This window comes from Lutra lutra, chromosome 13, assembly GCF_902655055.1.
Source record: "Lutra lutra chromosome 13, mLutLut1.2, whole genome shotgun sequence".
NCBI classification, from domain to species: Eukaryota; Metazoa; Chordata; class Mammalia; order Carnivora; family Mustelidae; genus Lutra; species Lutra lutra.
In genome coordinates this window covers 91,530,668-91,556,924 of record NC_062290.1, presented here as the reverse complement: position 1 = coordinate 91,556,924, position 26,257 = coordinate 91,530,668, and the positions used below count along the sequence as shown (strand labels likewise).

Here is a 26,257-nt window from a genome sequence, read left to right as displayed (position 1 = left end):
GTCTAAGCAGCCAGTAGGACTAATGTCCAGGGAACAGGTGAGCTGGGATGGGAACAGCCTCCCTTCCTGGAGAGTCGGGCAAGCCCCTGTGTGCTTCCTGCGCGTGTCCGTTTCTGGCCACCAATGAGCCTGCGCGTGTCTCCTCCCACTGCTGTAGGAGACTGAGGCTCCCAACTAGGTACCAGTAGCTTCTACTGCGCCTCCTGCCCTGCTCACGGCCACCCCCCCACCATGCTTCTGCCCTAGCTGGCCCTGCACCTGGAATGCGCTATCTTCTTTATCTGCCCATAGCCCGCCCCTCTGTCTGGGTCTGACTTCCACCCGCCTCCTGCAGGAGTCCTGACTCTCTCTGGGCTCCAACCCTGCCCCCCGGGGTCCTGGGACTGACAGTGGCAGGACAGGGTTCCTGCTATCAGGGCAGAGTCTCCACTCAGCTCCAAAGCCCTTGGGGGGAGTGAAGGATGAATAGGTGTTGGGTCTGGCAGTATCACCCTGGGCATCTCTAAGATGAGAGTTGGAGTGGGGGCAAGTAGAGCTCCAAGCCCCACCCCCAGCTCTCACGGACCCCCCCCCGCCCCCGCACACCTGAGTCCCACCACATACACCTGCTGCCTCCACTAAAGAGGGAGGGGCCTGGGGTCTAAGGAGCTTTCGGGGTGTCTAATGCCCGTGCAGACCCTCCCCCCATACCTTCTGCACTGGAGGGCGTCTGGGGCCAGGGGGAGCTCTCCCCAAGGGGGGCAGCGGCAGATGGCCTGATCCACTCTTGGGGGAAAGAAGAAAAGAAACTCAGTTATGTGACAGGGTGGGGCTGGGGGGGGGTCCTGGAGACACACTGAGGCATCACACACCCTTAGCAGCAGCAGCCCTGTAAGAAGCGGCTCTGTCTACACTGGCCAACTAGAACTGGGTCCAAATCTACCGGAGAGGCAGCGTCTACACTACTGCAGCTTATGGAGGGCACACGTGGACTTGAAGCCAGATGGGGGACGGGGGACGCCCAAGAATCTGCATGCTTTTGGCTGTCCTTTCCTCAGTGGGCCACCTGATTTACGCGACTTTTCCACTCTCCCTATGTTGTCCCTGGTCCCACCGAGGGTAGACTTGGATCCAGCTCCGTGTCTGGGCCCAGACCTCTTTGTGCTGAAGTCCCTGGCTAATGACTGCAGAGGGGGGACATGTGTCATCAAACGTGTCCAGAAGGGTCCTTGGAGGCTTTCTGTCTGACACCAGTGCGGGGCCCAGAGCCCCTCCGCCATCTGGCCTGCGTCCCTAACCCACGGTTAGCGCACCTCACCAGGGACCCCAGTGCGTGGCAACCCCCAGTGCCACAGAGCCTATCTCTGGGACTAATGGGACACGTTTCAGGGGAAGCAGGCTGGGCTGGCCAAGGCAAGGCATCGCTCAGCGCTGAATTTCAAAGGACAAACCCAGAGGGACAGGGGAGAAATTGGATTCTTTCCGCTTCTTAAAGGGATTACGCACGATGCCGGTTGGTGGGGAGGAAAAGGAAATCTACCAGCTAAAAAGTGCGGGAGACTTTCCAGCTGGGAGCTGGGAGCCTTTGGACATCAAATTGACATTAATACGGTGCTCAGTGAGCAGAAGAGGCTGCGGGACCCAAATTGGCAAGGGCTTAATTAGAGCCACAATAAAACCCGCCCCGAAGGCCTTTTGCTTTGGAGCCTTTCTCCCACCACCCTCTGCGCGCGAGGATTAGGCATCTTGAGCTGGTTTTCCTGCCCCGCAGCCCCTGCCCTGCAGACAGCTTGACACTGGCAGGAGGGGAAACATCTGGGCCAGAGGTTCACAGGCGCAGCTGGACTCTGGCCAAAGAGCTGAAGCACCTGTTGGGAGGCACGTGTGGGAGAATCAGGACCTCGCTGGGGGCTGGGACCTGGGGGCCAGAAAGACCCCCGGCTGGGCTCTCTGGGGCCTGCTCAGGTGTGCGGGAAGAGCATTCTCACAACGGCCCGTGTCGCGTGCCGGGCCAGATGGACGACCCGTCTGCTCCTTTGGAACTGGGGAGCTGCGCGCAAGCCAGGTCTTAAAGACGGCACCAGCTCCCGGCCTCTGAGGCTGGGGGTGGCAGCGCTGTGGTGGGGTCTGGAAGCTGGCCTCTGGAGTCAGCCAGCCCTGAGTCTGGATCCTGCGTGGGTGCCTCTGTAACCCTGTTACCTTGAGCATCTGCCTCTTCCTTTCTCAACAGCTTAACTGACGTGCAATTTACCTACCGTGAACCCATCTCTTCTTTCCTGAGCCTCAACGTCCTCACCTGGGGGGCCCGCAGCTAAGGGTCCTCATCGTCAGAGCTGTGAGTCAGGAAGTCAGGAGAAGTCCACAGTCTGCCGGCGGGGCCGATTGTCATTATTAGTGGGGGTCCGGGTACATGGGGCCCAGGGCACAGGCTTCCTTTGCTAAGAGGAGCGACGGCCCCCAAGATGTGTGCTGCTGGGGTCGTTGTCTGTCTGCTGTGCTGGAACCACCTTCCCCCCGAGAGCTCTGCCGCCTGGCACTGGGCTGGGCTCAGCTGGCAAAGCCGACCACGACCCACTGAGGGCTTGAGGAGCCCCTTTCTTGCCACTTGGGTCCTGGAGACCCTCACAGTTCAAGCCCTCCTTGCCTCGGCTCACTGCCCTGACCTTGGACTCTCTCCGCACCTCCCAGTGGTGCAGTTTTCTTGCCCTACGCCGCTTGCCCCAGATCAGAAGCAGCTCAGAAAATGGATTCAGGGTTCCTGTGTGTATGTGTGTGCCCGTGACACAGCAGCTCGTCTCCCACCCCGACAGGCTGCTGTTCGCACGCAGACACGGCACCCACCCCGGCGAGTGTGGCCCCCGTCGGCTAGTCACAGGCTCAGCACAAATGATCAGGCGGCCGGCCAGCTTCTGTCCTGGAATTGCCAGCGTGGACCCATTCTTCACCCCAAAGAGGATCCCTGGGCAGGAGGCTCCCCTGACATCCCTGAGTCTCCTGCAAACGCCTCCCGTGGAGAAGAGAGGAGGACAGAAATAAAAAGAGCTGGGGCGGGTCACCCTCCGGGTTCCCTGGAGGAGTTAAGCAAGATGGCTCCGGAACGAGGACTTTTCCAGGGCATTCAGCCAGGTTTGGAGAGGGCTGAGCCCCACTCCAGGCCGGGGGCGGGGGCGGGGGCCGGGGCGGGGGGCAGGGGGCGAGGCTGAGTGTGGATCTCTTCCCCAGCTGAAGGAGGGGTCTCTGCCCATCCGAGATGTAGTCTTCCCCTCCCCTGGTCCGTGTGCAGAGAGAGGAAGGGTCACAGCTCTGCCCAAGGAGTGAGGCGCCCCTGCCGTCTCCCCTTTGCTGGGACGCCCCTTCCCAGCTGGGACCAGGAAGAATTCCCTTGGACCCATCCTCCTGGCACCCTCTGGGAAGGATTAGTCCTTTCAGACTCCCAGCATTTGCAGTGGGTGGAGACAGGTGAGCCCAGGGGGCCACCCAGCACCCCAGGCCTCGAGTATGTACCCATCCAACTTTGGAAGGGACTTAGGACCAGAGAGCAGGCGTTTCCAAGCCGGTCTGTGGCTGCAGACCCCTAAGAATGCCTGCTGTGGCTGAGGAGGGGCGGATTAGGATGCTGGCCCTGTCCCCCACACTCAGCCCGGAAATGCTCGGCAGGCCCATTCCTAAACCCCCGGCCCAGAGGTGCCCTTCTGCATTGCTGATCAGAGTCTCTCGCCTTCTTGGCTAACTCTGTATTGTCCACTCCCAGGGGATCTGGTGCTGCGATGGTGGGGACAGAGCGGGGCCTGGGGGGGGGGGAGGCAAACTCCACGGAGCACTGAGACAAAAAATCTCCTGGGAGAACTCCTTAGTGCCACCGGGCACCTCCCCTTCCTTGGTCACCCTGTCCTCTTGGCCATGCTGGTCTCGGGACCTGCCTGACCAGTGCTATGGGAGGCAGGAGGAAGAAGCATCGAGGGGCTTGAAGGGAGCCACAGATCCCCTCGCTCGGGCCCAGTCATGGGGGACCCAGACGTCCTGGAGGCCCTCCGTCAGCCCCACACTCTCAGGCTCTAGGGTCTAATGTGCTCTAAGAGCCAAGCCCCATGGCAGACACCCGACAGCAGCACACATCACACATGGGGGTGGGGACATGGTGGGATGTGGGGAAGAGCAGGGCAGCCGGGCTGTCCCTGAGCACCCACCTGTGGGCTGTGGGGTGCTGGGGGCCATTGGGGCCCGCCCGGTGGAAGTAGAGGGGGCGGGAGTGCTGGGGTCCCCTCTCAGGGCCACAGTGGCCACAGGGGCTCTGGGGACAGGGTCTTTCCAGGGCCTACCGATGCCTGGCAAGAGACGAGAAAGGCAAGAGGGAGTTGGCAGGTATGGGGTGCTGTAGAAAGGCCACTTCTGGCCTCGCTGAGTGGACCAGCATCCTCCAGGGTCCAGCTTCCTCTGGCACCGTCTCTGCCCCCAGTGTCCCAGCAGGGAGCAGGCCACGGTGGGCTGCAGCCCCCCTCGAGCATGTCTGAAGCGTGACATGGGCCACCGGCGGGCCCTTTGACCCTGGCGAGTCCTCTCCCGCTGACTCTCAAAGCTGGTGGCAGAACCCACGGGGCGGGGGGGGGTGGGGGGCGGTCCGGGAACCACCGCGCTTAGAGCCCGCAGCCTGCTGATGCCGTGTCAGCCCGTGGGTGCCCACGCCCAACCTCCCTCCCACAGTCTGACCCCTCCGCGAGGGCCTGCAGGCAACAGGACCCTGGCGTACCTGCCCCAGCCTCCCAGGCACACAGGTGCAGACTACCTGAGCCAGGCGCGCCCCACAGTCGGGCTGCGGGAGGGGGCACTTCTGCCCCTGGCCAGGGAGAAGGGACCCCCATTCTTGTCCTGGAGGAGAGGGAGGCATGGGGAGTTCACCCTGGGCTTGCAAGGCCCTTTCCAAAGCAGCACTGACCAGGAAGCTCGAGGGGAGAAATGTGGGGGCGCTGGCTGAGGGCCACAGGGGGACAGGAGGGAGCGGGAGAGGTGACGAAGTGAAGGGGTGTGGTTGGAGTCATGCACTGGGGGCGCCACTGGCCTTCCCCAGGGTGGAGGACCAGCGTGTACTTACTGCCAACAGCAGAGCCTGCAGCAGCACCTGGGGGAGAGAAGGAGGGTCACAGGGCCTCCCGGCGAAGTTGGGGGGCCGTGACAGGGCTGGGGGAGGGAGACCTGGAGCCGCATGCAGGACTGACCCCGTCTACCCAGTTTCATCCTCACAGCTGCCCTGAGAGGAAGGGGCCACCTTTGCCCATTTTGCAGATGGAGAAGCTGAGTCTCAGAGTTGGGACCGACCTCCAGGGGACCTGCTGGTAAGTGTCAGACACTCCACTGGGGGCATCACGTGCACTCGTCTTTGAGGTTAGACTCTCAGGCCCTCCTGTGCAGGACAAGGAGGAGGGGTGCCTTTCTTTGGGGAGCACCAGGGTGCCGGAGGACCGGAGGGCACCGTGGCCAGGGCAGGCGGGTTTCCTGGAGGCACTGGTGGAATTGACCTCCAGGCAGAAACCACAGCGTGTGCATCCGTCTGCAGGAAGCGGAGATGGCCGAGGACTCACGGAAACGAGAATCGTGGCAGCTGCCACGTGTGGCTGACACGTGCTGAGCGTGGCCCCGCGCAGCCAGCCTGGTCCTTGCAGAACCCCACGGGGGCTCATCAGTGTCCTCACTCTACAGATCTGGGACACCGGGCTCCAGGTAAAGTGACCTGCCCAAGGCCACACAGCTGGGAGTGGCCTGTGTCCATGCCCTGGGGGCTGAAGGATGCCCGAGGAAAGGAGACGGGGGTAAGAATCCTCAGTCCCAGAAGGAAGGAGCTGGTGCCAGGCTTCTCTGGCTGGGCGTCCCTGAAGAATTACGGAGGGCGAGGACGCCCCTCGGTGCCCTGGGAGGCCCTTGGGGGGGTGTATGGACAGCAGGCTACGTGAGGCACAGACCTCCCCAGAGTAAGCCCAGGGGACACCAGGGCGGCCTGGGAGGATGAGAGGCTGGACTGGGTTAGGACAGGATTCTGAGGGCCCTGGGCAAGGGCACCCTGGTCGGGAAAGCCCTTTGCCTGCGGCGAGGAGGATGGACTAGCAGGGCCCTGACTGGAGGGGATATGGAGACCAAGCGGGGGCAGTGGAGAGGAAGGGCTAGCGTCTGGGGACCCCCACACTTGCAGCTTGGCCCCCTGGGTGTTGGTGCCATTGCCTGAGATGGGGACACGGTGGGAGCAAAATTAAGCTGGGACTTGTTTCAGTCTGTGTCTTAGAGTTTTCTCCTGCTGTCCTAGAGAAGCTGGGGGTCCCAGGTGAGGAAGCGACAGGCTGAGGACACGCAGCACTTCGGGCCTCATCTCTACTCCTGGGGATTCCAGGAGAAACCCCTCTTTCCCAGGGCAGGGGTGGGTACTCTGGAGAAGCAGGGCCAGCTCCAGGAGCTCTCCCAGATGAAGGGCTTTTGCCTGCCCCTTCAGGGCAGAGGGACGAGGGTCCAGAGGCAAAGCCTGGTCTGCATGTGTGGGCGCATGTCTGTCCCCGGTGGGCTGGCCACCTCAGTCCGAGCAGGTCTGTGCACCTGCCAGCATCAGGAGAGGGCAGATCCTTCCAGGAGGTAGGGCAGAGAACGGGGAGGAGGAGGCCAGTAGGACAGATGAAGGGAGGCAGACTGCCAGGGAGGGAGGTGACAGCCACTAAAGAAAGGGCTCAGGCAATGGCTCCAACAAAGAGATGGGTCGGCACCTGGTGAGGAGGGAGCCGGGCGGGGCGGCTGTCAGCGCCCAGAGCTCTGGGTGCCTTTGAAGGCCCAGAGTGCCGTGAGCGCTTGGCAAGTCACCCCTTCAAAGGCCTGTCGCCCGGCACAGCCACGACACGCCTGTCACGGCCTCGCTGTGAGGTTTTCAGCTTTGATCAGCCTAAAGTCACATAAATCTTTCACATTGGTGGAGGGAGGGTGCCAGTGGAGGGGCTCCCGCGAGGGTGCCCAGGAGGGGGGTGGTCCGGGGGCTGGGGACCGCCGCCCTGCTCTGGCTTTGGAACTGGGCCCAAACCAGTTGCTCGCTGCTGGACCAGGGCTGCTGGGCCTCAGTGTGCCCATCTGGGGAGTGGGGGGTACACATTCCGCCCGTGGGGCAGCTGTGAGGGCTACGGGAGAAGCTCTGTATTGGGTGCCTGGTGCAGCCTCTGTCAGAAAGCTGGACAAGTGTCGGACCTCAGCGAAGTCGCTGGAGGCTGGCCAGGGAGAGTCCACCCTGGGGCTGAGCCCCAGCCCCTCCCCACAGCAGCTTGGGGGCGCCCTGGGATTTGTGATTTCATGAAAACATCCATGGACTCTGGGGGGGGGGCCCTGATGAGTGGCCCCCCCAGGCTGTTCCCGATGCAGGCAGGTGTGGGTGCACCCTAGCCCTGGCACAGAGGAGATGATGCAGAGAAAGGAGGCCTGCAGGGACCTCGGGCCAGGGCCTCCAAGGACCCCTCCTTAAAATGGAATAAAAGAGACCCACTTCCTGGGGTGACTCTGAGGGTCAAGGTTGTGGTGACCGTGTAGCACGTGGCGCCTGAGTGGCAGACTGTAAATGCCCCGTAAGCTGGTTACGGTGCTGCAGGCCAACCATAGCCTGGAGGCAAGGGTCCCCCCACCCCCTGCCAATACCCCACGGTGCCGTCTCTCCAGCCTGCAGGGCCAGGCAGAGGAAGGACAGCAGGAAAGACGCTGAGCCGCTCATCTTGGGTTTCCCCTGGCGCCTGGCGTGGGAAGGGCGGCTTAGGTGTTGCAGGGGGCAGGGGCACCTCGTAACAGGGGGGCGGGGGGCAGGGTGAGTGTGCACGCTTGTAGCTGTGCACACGTTGGCACGCCCGTCTGTGCAGGTGTGTGCTCGTATGCTCGCAGGCATCCGCACGTGCGCGTGTGTGCGTGTGTCTGTGACTCACAGCTCCTGGGGTGGAGAGCGGGGGAGACCGCAGTCCCCCCGGGCTGGGGCCGGGCAGGGGGTACATACACGCGTTGGGAGAGCCGTGGGGCAGCGGCAGGTAGGAGCCGGCGCGCCAGGACCGGGTGCGGAAGTTCCTCTTGCACTTGCCGCAGTCGGGGCCGGTGGTGTTATGCTCACACTCGCACTGCAGGCTGCCCTCCCGCACGGAGCACAGGTTAGCGTGCAGGTTGCACTTGCACCTGCGGGGGACACAGAGGGCCAGAGAGGTCAGTGACTCGTGGGCAGGTGGGTGCGGGAGGGTGACCATGGCGGCCTCCCGTCCAACCTGCTGGGACTCTCCTTCGGGACAAAACTCCCCGATCGCCCCGCTCTTCAGAAAGCACCCGATCCACCCTTTCCCAGGCTAAAGCTGCGCCCGGAGCCCCAGCCACCGGTCCACTCCCCGGTTGGGCGGTGCCTGCGGCGCTCTCCGCAGTCCCAGGGCGGGTGGCGAGGGGACCTTGACCCAGACGCTGTGTCCTAATCACCTTTGCTCTTGGCCGAGGCAGGATGACAGGCAGCACAAGCTGCTTACCAGCCCCCCACAGACCCGCCCGCCCGGGCCGCCCCTCTGCGCTCAGCCTCGCCCCACACCCACACCCTTGAAGGCAGATGGAGAGAACCCCTACTACTCCCAAACCCCGGTCGGTTCGTCCACACATGTATTATTCATTCATTCATTCAAATATTTATAGGCAACTCATTATTCTGAAATCCAGTAAATAAAGGGGGAGAATCCAGCGTGTCCTGTGTGTCCTGTGTAAACTGTACCCCCGCGTAACGAACTGTGGATGGGGGGATGTTTCTTTTTATAGAAACGTCCCCGCTAATAACCCAAGAGGGCAGTCAGGAGTGGGAGGTCGCCTTGCAGCAGCCCTGCCTCGGCCAACGGCTCCAGGCTGCGAGCGCAGAGACAGCTGACGGACGGAAGGACACACGGCACCCGACAGCCGACAGACGGAAGGACACACGGCACCCGACGTGGTCTCACCCAAGTCCACTGAATGGAATCTGACGGGGCCTCCGCATCCGTCTACAAAATCCCAGGGAATATGGAAGCCAGACACACACACACACAACAGCAGCGGGACGCAGTCGGCCCAGACAGAGGGGACCCCGGGAGTGACCAGCCAGCATTTCTACCTGATGAAGGGTGGGGGGCAAAGACGGATGGGGGGGGCACACCAAGAGAAGCCTCGGAGGCATCAGCCATCTGGATCCTGATTCAAACAGCCTTAAACTCAAATAAACAAATAGTCACGAAACAGTCGGAAATAAGGAGACTGACTGTATTTGATGACCTTAAGTTAGCGTTGGTTAGAAGCAGGGATGCTGCTGTGGTCACATTTTTTAAAGTCCTTCTCCTTTCAAGATAGACACTGAAGTACTTACAGATGAAGTGAACCGGGCTCTGGGATTTGCTTCAGAGTGACATGGAAAGGAAGAAGGTGGCCAGAGATGGGGACGAAACCCGATAGACCACGGGCTGGTAGCTCCCCAGGTCGAGGGGACAGGTATATGGCGGTCCTCTGCTGGCATCCGTGGTGGAAATCCTCCAGAGTAAAAAGAGAGCCAGAGGGCTCTAGGTTCTGAGACGGGAAGATTTCCAAGGTGTATTGTCCATGTTTGTAAAAAGCAACTTGGAGAATAACGTCGTTTAGTAGAATCCTGTTTTTGTTAAAATATGCAAAAACTATAGAGCTTGGGTACCAACTATGTGCCAGGCTCTGGGCCGGGGAACAGATCGTGGAATGGTCAACAGAGCAGGGATGGGGGGTGGGTCCCTGCTCCCGCAGAGTATACAGTCTGTCTAATAGGGGAATGACCGAAACCAGTGATTGGGTTAACCCGAGAAGCACGGGGGGCATTTTAGGGCAGTGAAGCCATTCTGTGTGACAAGATCACAGTGGCAACAGGACTCTGTGCATTGGTCCAAACCCCTAGAGCTGACAACCCTGAGAGGGACCCCGACGCACCTATGGGCTCTGGCTCACAGTAACACAGCAGTGCTCATCGCCTGTAGCAAATGATCCCACTAGCGCAGCAGCAATGATGGGGGGCCATGTTCATGGAGACCGGGTATCAGGGACCCTCTCCCCAACATGAAGTCTATTAATTTGACCATAGTCATCGTGCCAATCTTTAGTTCATAGCAATCGTTACATGTGCCTAAGCACCATACAGAGGAGAGGGTCTAAGGCGGAGGGGGGGGGGGGGTCCTAACTTAGTCTTGAGGGAGCAGCATAGGATTCCAGGAAGAAAAGTTTAAAATTAAGGCCTGAAGGAGGATCAAGAGTTTGCCAGACAAGGAGGAGAGAACTTTCTGGAAAGAGGCAAGAACCAGAGGACAGCCCCTACTAGGGCTGAGAAGAGTTCTACCCCTGAGGTCTGAGGGGAGCCCAGCGGTGGGAGGAGGCCAGCCCAGGACACAGAGGTCGCTGGGAGGTTGGAGGAGGTCTGCCCTGACCCACTGTTTCCGTTGTTTACCTGGGGCACCAGAGCCCGGCTGGGGAGGTCAGGGAGAAAGCTGGGCATCGACCGGCAGCGGAGAACCCAGGCCTGGGCTCGGATGGAGGCATGGAGGCCCCCCAGTCAGGCCAGTCTGTGGTATCCAGTCATAGTGACCCCAGGCAACTAACATGTATATCTTCCTGTTACATTTAAAATACATATATCCACCCCCAAATCACCAAGAAAAAAATGTATCTGGGTTTCAGCGTGTTTGTCCCAGGTTGGGAGGGGATGGGCTGACTCGTGGCTTTTCTGTCTTTCTTTGTTGTTGCACATGTCCTACAGGCTCTATCATGAGCAAGTATTAGGTTTATAAGCAGATGGCAAATGTTATTTTCTACCAGGCGGTCAGGCCTGACCCTCTCGAGAACTTACTGCAGCTCAGACCTGGGCTCCACGGGGCATGAAGAAGCCCGTTCACTCTTTCAGAGTTTCAATCTGCGGCCGCAAAGGCACAGGGGGCCTTCTGTGTGCCCGGCTCTTGGAAAGGCACTGGAGGATGGGCCAGCACCTGTTGGCGCTGGTGACGCTTCTTCCCTGGGCAGCCAGACCCCAGAGCTAGTCCTTGGCAAACAGAGGTCCAGTGCTTAACCTTACTGGTCAGCATATACGATGCTTCCCTAATGCCCTCACGCCCCCCTCCCCGACCCCCACACCCACACTGCCCATTAGCAGATCACAGGCTCTGACAAGTCCTGCAGGGAAGAAACCTGTCTGACTTTGTCTAATAGAAGTTTGTTTGCAAAACGAATTTGACCTCAGATTTTTTTTTTCCCCTTCTGAATTCCTATTTAACATCCCACTGAGCTAGCTGGAGAGGAACACCCCAGCTGTGTGGAACCAGGAACATACTCCATGCCTCTGGCCCAAGGATGGGACATTTTTAGATATCAGCTACATGAAGAAAAGATTGCCATCTCAACTTTGGGTGATAACACTGACCTTGGCTTGTTAAAAATGCATAAAGACTGGCTGAATCAGAGAAGCAGATTGTAGTGATGGTGGCGGGGAGTCCAGGGTGTCAGAGTTGGACAGGCCCGTGGGGCCCAGGCTGGGGAGAAGCCGAGGCCACGCAGCTAGTTCCTCAAGACCCAAATCCTGACCCGGGCTCTGCCCCAGTTCCGTGCTGGCCAGGCCCTCCCACAGGCCTCCTCTCCCAGAGGGTGTCTTGGCTTCTCTACCCTTCCTGGCTGAGCCTGGAATGAGCTCGGTGCCTCCTCCCCCAAGGAGAGAAGTTCCCCGTTGGGCATGGCTGCCAGGAGAAGCCCACATAGTGGGGGAAAGCCTCACCAGGGCTGGCACAGACACGGAACCCCGTCAATGGAGCTGCTTCTTAGACTTCCTGACTTTGCAGGAAGGACTGGGAGACGCTGTCTCTGTGTTTATACAGGGGCACACCCTTGTTCAGGGCTTGGCCTTTCTGGCTCTCTCCCTGTCTCTCTGGGTCTCTGTCTCTCCCTCGCCATCTCCATCCAGCCTGGGTTCTGAGCTTACTTTCCTCTGGACCTCCGCAGATGCTGTTCCCTCCACCTGGAATCCTGCCGAGCCCTGCCCCCTTCTCCTAAAGCTAACCACTGGGGCAAGTGCCAGGTTTGAGACCAGATGTCACTTGTGCAGGGGACTTCTCACTGTCCCAGCTCTGTCGGCCCCTGTTACACTGTTCCTCACCCCAGTAAGCATCAGCGTCAGCGCGGTCTCCCCCAGTGGAGCACACAACGTGACCATGGGAGAGGCACACGTGAACTATAAAGCAGTTTCGGGGTTCGTATTTATTTTGAACACACAGTATTTTTTTTTAAGTGACAAACGCATCAGACCTGGGATCTTAAACATATCATCACCCAGGTGAGACAGTAAGGCATATTCACTTAAAGCAGCTATGAAGCAAGGAAATTAATAATCCGGGACATCCACATGCACGAGAGTGAGGTCACACCACAAACAGAAATTAACTCAAAATGGATCGAAGACGTATACGTAAGAGTTAAAACAAGAAAAACAGAAACATACGGGCAAATCTCTGACTCTGGGTAAAGCGGTGGTTTCTTCGCCAAGACACCCAAAGCACAGACAACAGCAGAAAAAGATGTATACATTGGATTTTATATAAATTGAAAACTTGGCGCGTGTCAGAGGCCGTCATCAAGAAAGTGAAAAGACACTTCATAGAACGGGAGAAAACTGCTGCGACTTGTGTCTACGCTACAGGATGAATTCCTGCACCTCCGTAATAAAAACATGACCCAATTTTTAAAGTGGTGAAAGGATCCGCGTAGACCTTTCCCCAAGACACAAGCAGGGCCAACAAGATCATGACAAGATGTCAGCCAAAAGCAAATCAAAATCACCGCGCGTTAACCTCCCACGCGTATCTTATGTTGATTATCAAAAACACAGACAGTGACAAGTGTGGGCAAGGACAACGCACCACCCAGCGATCCCACCCACAGGTGTACACCCCACAGACACCAGGGCACGCCCGCACGAGAAAGGTGGGCGGGGTGTGCTCCTAACAGTAGCCGAAAAGCAGAAACAACCCGAGAGCTAGTCCACAGAAAAGCAAAACACATGCAAGGGAATATGACCGGGCCATAAAGGGGAACGGGGTTGGGACACCTGCTCCGGCAGGGGTGAACCTGGAAAGCATGAGGCTTAGCAAAAAATAAGCCAGACACAAAAGGGCAACTGCTGTTTGATTCCATTTATACAAAATGTCCAGATTAGGCAAATCCACAGAGACAGAAAGTAGATTAGTGATGGCCAGGGGGGCTGGGGAGGGAGGAGGGCAGGGGTTCTTTTTAAGGTGATGGAAGTGTTTGAAAGCCTGCCTGTGGGGTTGGGTGCGTCTGTGAGCTGACTGAAGTCACTAAATTGTACACTTTAAATGGGTGTCTTGCGTGGTAAATTATATCTCAGGAGGCTGCGAATGAATGAATGAATGAATGAATGGGTAATAATTGGGGAAAGTGGGAAAATAAGGGAAAATTGTGAAGGGGTTACTTAAGTGACCGAAGCCCGGGAAACAGGGTTTTATTACCATCTCTCTCCTAGAAATCTTCAGAGGTGTGTTTTACTATTTGTATCAAACGTATCACGCTGTGCCTTAAAGAGGGCTGCCAGCCGAGGAGGCGGACACATGGCTCGGCTCTGAGAGCCCCACAGGAAAGGGCGCACGGCCTTTCCCAGCAATCCCATGAAAACACACCATTATCATATCCATTGAGCAAATGGGGAAACTGAGGCCCGGGATGGGGACTTGATGGCCTGAGGTCCCCCAGCCAGAAGGGGCAGAAGCCAGAACTTGAATCAAGGCAGCCCGAAGCCAGAGTCACACTCAGTGCCTGAACTCCCTGGCGGCCAGTGGGGGCGGGGGCAACACGGAGCCCAGGAGTCCCAGGGTTGTCACCTGCCTACTGAGGATTGGTGGTGCCGGTCACCCATGAGTGAGGGAATGAACGAATGGACAGGAGTAATGCACCCGCCACATCACGTCACTAACCGCACACAGCGGGGACCAGCCAGGGTCTGTGCCTCTTCCTTCCACCTTTCCAGGTGATTGCACGATGGGAGCCCCGGCCCCAGGTCACACTAGCCTGGCATGTCTGGCCGCTTACTATGTGACCTTAGGAAGGCTGCGGAACATCCCACGGCTCAGTTTTTAATCTGTAAAACAGGGTGGCAGTGGCACCTGCCCCCCAGGGTTGTCGTAAGACGCAATGGAGATGTGGTCTATGACTGGTTGGTTTCCTCATTCCTTAAACTTATGAGCTCCTAGAGACAGGGATCCTGAGATCCTTCCAGGAATGAATACGCCAACTCTTCGCAAGAGCCTTACGAACAGTAATACTGCCGTCATCTCTATCTTACAGCTAAGGAAAGGAGGCACAGAGAAGGGAAGGGAGTTGCCCAAGGCCACACAGCTGCTGAGTCCCCTTTAAGAAGGGCCGCAAGCAGGCAGGGGACAGTGGCTTGGAGAGTGTCCAGGGCTGCCTGTCGGACAGACATGGGCCCAGAGGAAGGCAACCTGCCCACAGTCCCCCAGACACCGGCACGCCCCTTCCCACCCTCCTTCAAGCTGCTTGCTGACCTTCTGGGGTTTCTCGTCGCCATTCCAGAAGGCCCCCGGAGATGACATAAATAAAAAAATAATCAGGCACATATCAATAATTTATTGGGCACTCCTATGTGGACAGGCGCTGTGCGAACGTGCATTGTTAACAGAATCCTTGTGAAAACCCAGAAAGCACAATACCCCCACGTCACAGGGGAGGGGCTAGATGCCAGGAGGTCACTGTCAGTAACTCACTCCGGGCCTCTGGGTGTGGATAGGCGGAATTTGACCTCAGGGCTCCCGGGTGCCTGAGGTGGACCTCACAGCCCCTTTCCCACCTCTTGCAGCTGGCCTTACTGATTGCACGAGGCCAGAAGAGGGGACACAAGGCTGTGCCCCCACCCACAAGCCTTCACAATTCTGAGGCCTGGCCTTGGTGCAGGAAACAGGCAACCACAGAAGAAAGAAGCCCCTTTCCTACCCTCCGTACGAGCACTGGCTCCCGCCTGTGTGCAGGCCTGGGGGTGGTGCTCTCTCTCCAGCCCAAATGTTCTCCTGCATCCGTGGGATCAACTTTCCCAAGGAATTGCTTTCTGAATTTGACCTTTGAGAACCATCGGTCTCACCAGAAAACCATCCCGTGAGCCACCTGACCCCACTACACAGCACTTTCCAGCTCATCCGTCAGGAAGCATTATTTAATAATGAACAGAGGGACAGCGTGAGGCCGGCCAGCCCCCAGGGGCCTGCCACTGGCTGGCGGACACTTCCAGTCTGCCTGGGTCTGCTACCCCTCCCACCCCAGCCGGATCTCAGAGTCCCAGGCTTTAAGTCTACGGACCCAGCTAGAGCAGCTCCATGAGAGACAGAGAGAGAGGGAGAGAGGAGACAGAATGGGAAGAGGGGAGCGAGAGAGAAAGAGGGAGAGAGGACAGGGCGGGACAGGGACAGGAGGAGAGGTGCTGAGTCAGCATCCAGATTCACGCCCGGCTCCTAATTTGCAGGGTGACCTTGAGCAAGTCACTTCTCAGGACTCAGACCTTTCCTTTGCAGCTTGGAAGGGTTGAATTACATCTGAGAGTTTCAATTCTGCTATTTCATTGCTCAGAAGTGCCCGACACACTGCCGGGCCCCCGTGGGCTCTCAGTGTCTGTGGAATGAATGAGTGAGGTTATCCCAGCATCGGGCGAGTGGCTGCTCTGGTAAGAGCCAGGCAGTGTTACATCTGGTGGCAGGTGACCAGACTCAGGGTGTCAGTCTCCCCTCTGACAGGGTTGCTGGGAACGAGGGGCAGCATTACCCGGGGAGCACAGCACGGGGTCCCACACAGAGCGAGCCCCACACACATCGCTAGCGGCTGAGAGGTCGCAGAGGTGGGAGCGGGAGCGGAGGGTTCCTAGCAATAAAGATGGGCCTTACCCTTACCTGGCAGCCCCCAGGTGCCCAGCCTGAGACAGGCTCCCTCCTCTGTCCTTTCTACCCCAGATCCTGTCTGTGGCCAGCGCTCCCAGGTCAGCTTGCCTGTTCTCCAGGCCCTGGGGGTTTTCACCGGGGGACATACACACTGTCATCTTGGAGCCACTTTCCTGAGGAGACAGAGGTGGCAAATAAAAATATAGGTTGCCTGATTAAATTAGAATTTCAGGTAAACCATGAATAGGTTTTTAGTATAAGTATATCCCACGGCATATTTGGGACAAACTTATACTTAAAATTTTTTTATTATTTTGAAATTCAAATTTAACGGAGCGTTTCCTCTGGCAGCCTCGCCTGCCACCCTGCTCATGTACGTGTCTGCATCATGGGTTTCCAGCCCAACCCCTGACTCCTCTTAAGGCCTGGCATGGGCTGTACCCACTCTCCCACTGGAAGCTGGCCCTCCTGCTCACCCTCCAGACAGAGGCCTCCGCCCCCTTCTCCAATCAGTGAGTCCCTAACGAGCCCTGAGCCCCCGGGACCGGCAACTGTCTGCGGCGGGGCCAGGCCTCACCTCCAGGGCAAGGCCATCCCAGACAACCCAATTCTTGGGAGACCGTGCTCTGCTCCTGCCAAGAGGCAACAGGCACGCTGACGTCACTGCCTCCTGTCCACCTGCAGGGCCTGACCGGGGCCTCGGCAGCCGCATGAGCGTGGGGACCCCGGGGCCACCGGCCCCAGTCAGACCAGAGCGTGCCCTGCCCCGGGGGGAGGGCGGGCGGTGCCCCGGAGCTGCCGGCAGGAGGGCAGGAGCGCCAGCTGGCCGCGGGCCGGGCACCAGTGCTCCACGAAAAATCGTGAGCGGGCCCTTCCCTCCTCGGGGCGAGAGGAGCGGGTGTTTGGAGCGCCTCCCAGACAGGAGGGCGGGAGGAATGTAGGTCAACGCCAGGCAGCCGGAAAGAGTGATGTCATCGCTCCTGGGGTGGGGGTGGGGGGCGATGAGAGAGAGAGAGAGAGAGAGAGAGGCGGGTGCTGGAGCCCAGCAGGGAGGAGGGGCCCAGGGCTGGCTCCCCTCCAAGGTCAAACCCACCAGGATTTCTGGACATTCGCAGGGGCCCCTTGGCCATGGGGCACACAGGTGGGCTCAGGGAGAGCCCAGGGCCCTGGTGGTTCTCGGTGCCGTGTCCGCTCTGCCTGGCGGCCCCCCAGTTGGCCACTGCTCCGAGTGTTATCACACGCAGGGCGAACAGAGAGGACTTGCGTGTTCCCGACACCCAAAGCCTGGAGCTGTTGGGGACAAGCGACTATTTTGAAGCAATCGTGGTGTCTGCCCATTTCTCTGCCAGATAGAGCCTGTGCCTTTGGGTAAAGACGTTTCTGCTTTCTGGGAGACATGTCAGTGGGCTGCAGGGTTTACAGGGAAGCTCGCCCCAAGCCTGTGCTGGCCCGGACGTGGACACATGCTGTGCAGGACCAGGGAGAAGGTGACAGCCCCAGGGGCACTTAGGGGCTCAGGGCTTCAGGGCTGGGCTCTGCACGCCAAGGAGGGAGGATGTGGCCTTGGGAGGGGGCTGGGGCTCCGTGGAAGGGTCGGGGGGGGGGGCAGGGGTATTCCCTCCCAGCCAGCAGATGCCATGGAAATGGCTGGGTCTCAGGGTATTGCTGGCCAAAGGTCATCCTTTGAAGTGTCCTTTCTCCCCACAAAGGGAACACCATGGCCTGGGGGCCATAGACCTTTTGGGGGGGAGAGATGAAGGGAGAAACTATGCTTGCTGGGGCACACCAGCGTGGAGGGATGGGCAGCCTTTCCAGAAGCAAGCAATGGTGGGAGGAAAGCTTACAGCTCCAGCTGGATCAAGAGGTGACAAGGGACCAGAAGGACACAGTAGGGACAGTGGGAGGGGAACCCAGTAAAATGCTGGACTTTTCCAGTGCATTAGTGGCAGGGGGCGGGGCTGGGTCTGGAAGGGAGGGAGGAGGGCTCTTGGGTGCAGGGACCACAGGAGGCGGGAGCCTCAGGGCAGAGCGGCAGGGAGGGCTCCGGCTTCCTGGGGTCATGTGGATGAATGCCGCCTGCCGCTCCTCCTGGAACGCAGTCAGGCCGGCAATTGAGTTCATTGGCCAAATCAAATTTGGGCTTCTGTGCGAAGTCCTTTTATATTAAGTGCTTTAACGTACATCACCTCCTCCAGACTATTGATAAATCCTATTACCCATTACAGAGCCAGAGGCAGCCTCGCAGCCACCGGGAGAGGCTTGTGGAAGGGAACTGGTGGGCCCGAGTGTGTAAATGGTGGGCCCGAGTATGTGGCTTGTGGACGACATCGTGGGTACAGCCAGGGAGGGCCTGGAAAGGCCACCCCCCACCCCAGCCTGGCCAGGCCGTTTACTTAAGCCAGATCTGTGTCCTCCCACCGTGAAGGGAGGGCCAGACCCGGGTGATCGGGTGATCGGGGCTGCTGGGTGCGGAGGATGGAAGGGAGCAGCAACAGGGTGGGCGTTAGCAAGCCCAGCCGGCTTTGCCTCCCTGCCTCTGAGCCGCTAACACGCCGCTCCCTTCTGCTCTGCAAGGAGCTGCTGACGGTGAGCGAGTTTGCTCATGGATGAATGAGTGAGAGAATTCAGGAAATGTACAACATGCCCAGCTGGCTCCCGGTCCCAGCCTCACGGGGTGACGAGCCAGACCCCACGCAGCTCAGTGCCTGGGGCGGGGCGGGGGCGGGGGTTCAGATGTGTCCACGCGTGGCCGCCGAAACTGTGGCCGAGCAGTGGGACTGCCACACTCCATGAAGGCCGGAGAGGGGCACGGAGGGGTGGCTGCCCAGGTCTCCAGCCTTCGGGAGCCCCAGAGAGGGGCCGCCTGAGCCAAGCCTGAGGGAGGAGGAACCGGCCAGACTGGAGGGCGGGGATGGCAGGCAGAAAGAACAGTGTGAGTCAGAGGGACCCAACATCAGGACCCCAGGTCTGCGAGGACCCAGAGCCCAGGCTGCAGAAGGAGGGGGGCAAAGCCTGTGGGCCATGGGAGCAGAGCCGCAGGGGCCGGACTTGACTGGGGCGGCAGGAAGCCATGAAGGGGAAGGGACCCTGCTGTACTTGTGTTTGAGAAAAAAACCTCTGCACGGAAGGGGCAAGACTATACAGAGAAGCCAGACATCTTCCCAGATGAAATCCTGGTGCTGGTGGTGTCGCTCTCTGGGGGGCAGAGGGGTGACAGGAGTCCATGTAAGGAACCTGCTCAGGCCGGGAGTGGGGTGTGTAGGGGTGTGTAGGGCTGGGTAGGAATCTAGAGGGAGGGCATGGTCCCACAGAGTGGAAAGAGGCCTCCAGGATCCCAAGCTCAGAATGGGCAACTCTGAATGGGGGGGAAGCCACAAGACTCCCCAAGTCCCAGACAGCTGAGCCAAGGCCCCTCGGGGACCCAGGGTTCCCACTGAGGCCTCAGGGCATCCTACGGCCCAGAGCCTGGGAGTCTGTGAGCAATAGGTGTGCCATGTTTCAGGGGTGAGGACTTCTGCCTGTCGGGGGGCAGGAACACACCCGCGTGCGTGGGGGGCGTGGCAGGGGTACAGGGAAGGGAACAGCTGTGACTCGAGCCCATGCTTGATGTGGGGCGACATGCTGAGAGTCTTCGGGATGACCCCTCCACCCCCACCCCGCTCACTCCGCTGAGGAGGCCAAGGCCCGAGAACAGACTCGTCGCCCCTCCACGGCCCGCCTGCCTGCTCCATGCCCACGTCTCCAAGTCTCAGACAGAGCTGGGGGCTGGGCACAGAGCCTGCTGGGGCCTGGGGTTTGTCCGCGGGGTGCCGCCAGGCTGTGGGGACTGCACCGGAGGGGAGATGAGACCCAGAGGATCCCCGCGACCCCCAGTGAGGGCTGCACACCTGGAGTGAGTTTTGTGTTCAGGTGAGTGAAAACAAGACTCCTTCCGTATAACAAGGGCGCCTACTTCTTGCTCACCTGTGGCGTGGGGCCTTGAGCTAACTGGCAGGTGCTGGAGGAGCCTTCCAACAGCGGGATCCACGCGGGGGAGACTTGGCTTGGGCCAGAACCTCGCAGAGGAAAGAGTCAGATGCAAATGTAGGCTTCCCTTGGGCTCCAAGAGCCTCGTCACCACAGAGAGACCTCTCGGAGCCTCAGGGCGGGTGGGGGGTGGGCCTGGGGGGTGGGCATGGCCATCCTTGGTTGCCAGAAATATTAGAAGTCAGGTTTCTGACCCAAATATTGCATCTGTCGGTGGCGTACGTGTGCCTTTCCCCCTTACATGTGGTGCAAGGTCCCCCTCCGTCCCCTCACCCCCCCTCCCACCTGGCAGCCCCCTCCAGCCCTTCCCAGCTCTTCCCACACTGGGGCGCCTCCCCCATTCGCAGGAAGGACTCTCTTCCCTGCGTCTCCCCTCCGGCTCCCTTTCAGGACCACACTTCTTAAAGGCCTTCACGGCACCCCGGTTATACCCCTCCTTCATTCTTTCACTTCGTGGCATTCACCCTGGAACCCACCCCAAGACAGCTTCTGTCCCCCGACTCCACCCAATCTGCTTTCGGGGACGTCACCTTTGATGTCCCTGTTGCTGAATTCCCGCACCCCCGTGCCCCCCTCCGTCTGGACCCCCCGGCGGCATGGCACGCACTCCTGCTTGGCTTTGGGCTCTGTCCCTCTGGCCGCTCTCCCCTCCGGGCCACTCGTGCTCGGTGTCCGGCCTTCACTGTCCAGCCTCTCTGGGCTCCATCCCAGCCGGACGTTCTTCCCGTCTCCCCACTCGGGGTTCTAGAAGGCTCCCATGGAGTCGGGATCTCTCGAAGCCCCAGAGGCCCCAGGGCTCGGTCTGGGCTACACTCCAGGTGGAGGCCTCCAGGGCGGCCCAGAGCCACAGGTCCAGAGCGGAGCTCCCCCTTCCCCGTGCGCAGCCCTCTAGAAAACCAGGCAGCGGTGTCTTATAAAGTCCAACATACACTCATCACAGGCACCGCGACCCACGCCTCGGCATTTACTCAGGGGAAGTGAAGACCTGTTCATCCAGAGACCTTTGCATGAGTGTTCCCAACTTTACTCAGGATCGTCGCAAACCGGAAGCAGTTAAAATACCCCACAACGGCTGAATGAGCACAGGAATAGAGGGATGGACAGCACACAGTGGGACATCACACAGCACACAGTGGGACATCACCCAGCACAGTGGGACATCACACAGCACACAGTGGGATGCCACCCGGCACAGTGGGACACCACCCAGCAACAAAAAAGCCATTTCCTCAAAGGCACTGTGCTGAGAGAAAGAGGCCACCCACACCCCGCATGACCGCACCTATAGGACATTTTCAGAAAGACAACTGTCCGAACAGAGAGCACATCTGTGTTTACTGGGGGTGGGGCAGCGACAACGGGGGAGCCAGAGGCAGTTTCATGGGCACATGGAAGTGTCCTGCCACCACATGGTCGTGGCAGTCACCTGAATCTGTACAGGTGTTAAAATTCATAGCTGTGCCCCCAAAGGTATGATTTTTACTGTACAATAAAATAAAAAATAAAATGTAAAAATGTAAAATCGACTTCCTCTGGAAACTTCCCTCCCAGCTGTCCACAGGTGACCAGGTAAAATCTCCATCTATCCAGGGTCTCACGCCAGAATCCTGGGAGTCCCCTGGAGGCTTCCTGCTCCCTGTCCCCACCAGGCACACAGTTAGCCACTGCCAAAGCCCCCCCATCCCTAGACGGCCCCCAGCTCCCTCCTCCACTGCTGGAACCTGTATGGGCCAGTGTCAGCCTTGGAAGAACCCATCTAGTTTCCCTGCCACTCCTTGGTCCCTTCCCAACTCAAATGTTGAAGCATCAGAAATCAGATGATGTCACTTCCTAGCATCCTGCAAGAGCTCTCAAGGAACTTAGAATAAAACCAACGCCCTCCCACGGCTGCAGGCCGGCAGGATCCAGCCACGTCCCCTCTGCTCTTGTCCTAGGGCACTCACACATTCTAGTCACATCACACGAAGTTCTTAGAAGGCACCATGCGTGCGAAAGCAGGGCCTTTGCACCTGCTATACTCCTGCCGGCAACGTCTCTCCCCCACCTGCTTCCACTCGCCCTTCATGAGGTTCTAACTCCTGCTGCATGAAATTGTACGCAAGCCGGGTCTTTGCAGATCTGACTAAGACACAAGGTAAGGTGATACGGAGGAGGGTGACCTAATCCAACGGGGCTGTCGTCCTTCCAAGAGGAGCTCCAGTGAGCACGCCAGGCTGGGACAGGCAGCAGGGAGGAGACAGGCTGGGACCAGAGGGACGCAGCGACAGCCAGCTGGGCCAGCGGTTGCTGGCTGCCTCCGAAGCTGGGAGGGAGGCACGGACTGGTTCTCCTCTACAGGTTTCAGAGCACGGGTGGCCCTGCCCACCCCTTGATTTCAGACTTCACGCCTCCAGAGCTGCAAGGCAATACGTTTCGGTTTTTTTAAGCCCACTGGTTTGTGGTACTTGGTTCTGGTGGCCTTGGGACACGAATAAAAGTGTGCATTAAAAATATCTGTGGAATGAATGAATACGATAGTGAGAAAACTCTCAGGAAATCCTTCTCCTTCAGCAAGAGAAAAGGGGGCACGGTTCTCCCGGTGCCGTCGGGGGTCCACTCCCAACCCACCCCACATCTTGTGTGACTCGTCCGAACCAGGAGCCCTTCCTGCCCCCTGGACTGATGGAGGGCGCCAAATCTGGGCGGGGAGCAGGGGAGCCGCCCTGGGCAAGGGACCCCCCACGCAGTTCCCCAAGAACCCCTGTTCCCCCCAGTTCTCAGCAGACGGACAACTCTGTCTTAATTGTGCACATCTGCTCTTTGGTGGGGAGGACGGCTCAGGGAGCTCAGCAGATCCAGCTAAGGGGACGTGACGCACCCCTAACGAAATCCCCGTCCCCAGTGAGCGGAATTTGTTTATGTCAGTTTAAAAAAAAAACCAGCACACGAAGATGACTCCCCAAATACTCGGGATCACAGGCCCCCTTTGAGAATGGCCTGGAACCTGGGGCCCGACCGGCAGGCTGACCACCCACACCGCACATGACACCCAGCAAGTCCTTCGGGGGTCCTGGCTCCCAAAGCCCGAGTGACCCTCTGAAAAACACACAGCCCGGGGGGGAGGGCCTCCAGGATGCCCCCCACCACCAGGCGTTTCCCGGGCACAATGCCGGCCTTGGTGCTTCCAGATGCTCCCCGGGGCCCAGCCATGGGCCCAAACCCTCTTCCTGGTTCCCCTCACTTACACCCCATGGTCGTTGTCTCCATTTTACCAAGGTGGGAAAGGAGACCCGGACAGCTGGTGTCACCTGCCCCGGGTCACAGCTCGGGTGGGATCTGCCCCAGACCGTCTGACATGGAAGCCATCCACCCACCTGTTCCTTCTTCTGCTTTCTTTTTTTTTTCCCCCAAGTTTCTATGTAATTATGTTTTTAAGTCATCTCTACACCCAACATCGGGGCTTGAACTCCTGACCCCGAGATCAAGAATTTTCTTTCTTTTTCTTTTAATTAAGGCAAAATATACATAACATAAAATTTATCATTTTCCCACTTTTAGGCGGTTCAGGGGCATTAAGTACATTCATGTTACTGGGCAAGTGTCCCTGCTGTCCGCTTCCAGAATACTCACATCATCCTAAACCGAAACTCTGCCCCTGCTCCATGGTAACTCTGTGCCCCCGCCTTCCCCAAGCCTTTACGTTATGTTCTGTTGCTCTGATCCTGACTTCTCCAGGCACCACATCTGAGCAGAGGGAGACGGCACCTGTCCTTCTCGCGTCCAGCTTATCTCACTCAGCCTCGTGTCCCCGGGGCTCCCCCATGTTGTACCAGGATCAGAACTCCCCCGTCTTCCCTGCTTTCTCAGTTATACCTAGGAGTGAAACTGCTCTGCCTCGAGCGGGGTCCCAGCATTTGCAGGAATTCACACGCTCCCTGCAGAAGGGCCCGGGGAAGAGTCTAGAAGGAGGGCCAGGCACGCAGGTTGGGGGGAAGGCGCCTCTCTCTGATGCACCCACTGTCCTCCCGACTCACACCCAGAGCAGAAACCTTCCCTCTGAGGCTTCTATTCTCATCCTGAGTTCCGTCCATCTCCTGTTACCGGGCGATCAATAGGGACAGGACATTTGTGGAAGAAGACAAGAAAGCGAGATGTGGGGAAGAGGGGGAGGGGACAAGACCAGGTGGGTGTCAGCCGGCCCAGGGACTCAGAGCAGAAACTGGCGAAGCCGGGAGGCTCGTAGGCCAGTCCGGGGTCAGATGCGCCCATCCGGGCCCAGCTCTGTCTCTGGGACAGAGCATGTCTCTTCCCCCTTCCAAGCTCCTCCTGGGTGAAAAGGCAGTGAGGACCCAAAGCCTGTAATCTAACACCCGCTGAATTTCTAAGTGGTATCTATAAGCTCCTGCTCATTTAATCAACATTTATTATTGTTGTATGGAACCGGTGCACAGGACCTTAATGTGACCCACAGACCTCTCTCCATCATCTCGCATAAACACCACCCTGCTGGGCTTGAATATCTCTAGGAACAGGGAACTCACTCCTCCTTCCCTGTCCCCAGCTGATAAAGGCCTAGCTGGCTTAGTTCCCTGGAGCCTCCAAGAATTTTCTGAGCAGGGGAATTTGCCCCTGCTCAGGGTTTGGGGCTGAGAACTGGATGAACCCCGTCTACTCTCTGTTCTAGACCCAGAGTGGGCGGGACTGGCAACACCGTTTTGCTGGTCTGCCCGTACCACAGCCCCTGGGTGCCCACCCAGCTGGGGGCCTGCTGAATCCTATTAGTACAGAGGCTCTGCTGTCACAGCTGGGACAGAACAGGGACATCTCAGCGCGTGAGGAGCACACGGTCAGCTCAGAAGCTGCCCTGGGCCACCAGTGTTTTTTGTTGTACCTGTGCAGGGTTTTCAAAAACAATTTTGAAGTAGGTGCCAAAATTTTAAAAATCAAGAGATCTGGGGCACCTGGGTGGCTCAGTCATTAGGTGTCTGCCTTCGGCTCAGGTCATGATCTCAGGGTCCTGAGATCAAGCCCCATGCTGGGCTCCCTGCTCAGCAGGAAGCCTGCTTCTCCCTCTCCCGCTCCCCCTGCTCGTGTTCCCTCCCTTGTTGTATCTCTCTCTGTCAAACAAATAAATAAAATCTTTTATTTATTTATTTATTTATTTATTTATTTTTAAAAGATTTTATTTATTTATTTGAGAGAGAGACAGTGAGAGAGAGCATGAGCGAGGAGAAGGTCAGAGGGAGAAGCAGACTCCCCATGGAGCTGGGAGCCCGATGCGGGACTCGATCCCCGGACTCTGGGATCATGACCTGAGCCGAAGGCAGTCGTCCAACCAACTGAGCCACCCAGGCGTCCCTAAATAAAATCTTTTAATAAAAACCCAAAACCCAAGAGACCTTACATAGATACCTGCTACCTGCCTTCTCTTGTAACCTCAGAAGACCTGACAATATTCGGTTTCTTGCTCTGTGAAGAGCCTGCTCTCCCCATTTCTCCACAGACCGCACACTTCCCTATTGTCTCTACGGGTCTGCATCACCCAGGGATGTTGTCCTCTGCGCCCCTGTAGACACGTGGGCTTGCCACCGCACTGACCCAAGAACGCATGCTTCCCTGCATCTTTTCTGAGCTCCGGTTTCTGGCGATGGATGTAGCCATGGACTCCTGCCCAGGCAGCGCTGGCCCCCCACACCTCCCTCCCTTACCTCTCCTGCCACCTAGCCCGAGGAAGGGGACGCTGGATCAGTTCTGTGCACACACCGGCTCACTGAATCCTCGCCAGGAGCTGGTGAAGGAGTGACTGAATTTCCATTTTGCAGATAAGAACACTGAGGCCCAGTCGGATTAAGGAGCTCGAGCACATCAGTGATGGTGCCCTGGCTCTCCAGCTCGCCTGATGGTTTTCTGGACCTTGCTCCAAACTACGGGATCTGAGGCTTGTTGTGGTGGGTCTGGGGAACACGTCATCTTAGAAAGCTCTCCTGTGGGGCGCCGGCCCAGTCTGGGCCTTGCTGCGCTGGCCACTTGGGGCGGAGGTGTGGGTTCTGTCTCTGTTCCAAGGACAGTAAAGGGATGATCAAGCGCCTTCCCACCCAGATGTCACCCTGGATCTGCAGTGCAGTTAAACCCCGATGCTCTTGGGCTCCACACCTGAGCTTCCCACGTGGGGAAGAGAAAAGAGCTCCCTGCCCCCTCTGGCCTTCCAGGAAAGGGAATGAATAAGAGGTAGGACCCCCCCTTTCCCTCTATCCCAGACGCAGGGTGGACAGGATGGGCAAGGCTGTTTTGCCGGGGCCTGCAGGGAGGCCGGGAGGCAGGGAGGCAAG

General features: G+C 58.5%; 1 protein-coding gene across 6 annotated transcripts in view; it reads right to left on the bottom strand.

Annotated features, from left to right (window-relative positions):
- The window catches only part of NTNG2 (netrin G2), a 66,730-nt gene that overhangs the window by 5,703 nt on the left and 34,770 nt on the right, over nucleotides 1–26,257 (bottom strand). For 3 of the 6 annotated variants that reach the window (XM_047700418.1, XM_047700420.1, XM_047700419.1), the window contains 4 exons: nucleotides 7,976–8,148; nucleotides 5,069–5,095; nucleotides 4,167–4,304; nucleotides 691–765 (listed from right to left, as the gene is read on the bottom strand). In XM_047700418.1, the coding sequence (XP_047556374.1) occupies nucleotides 691–765; nucleotides 4,167–4,304; nucleotides 5,069–5,095; nucleotides 7,976–8,148 (413 nt within the window). The remainder of the gene's footprint in view (nucleotides 1–690; nucleotides 766–4,166; nucleotides 4,305–5,068; nucleotides 5,096–7,975; nucleotides 8,149–26,257) is intronic. The other 3 variants (XM_047700421.1, XM_047700422.1, XM_047700423.1) reach the window with 3 other exon arrangements.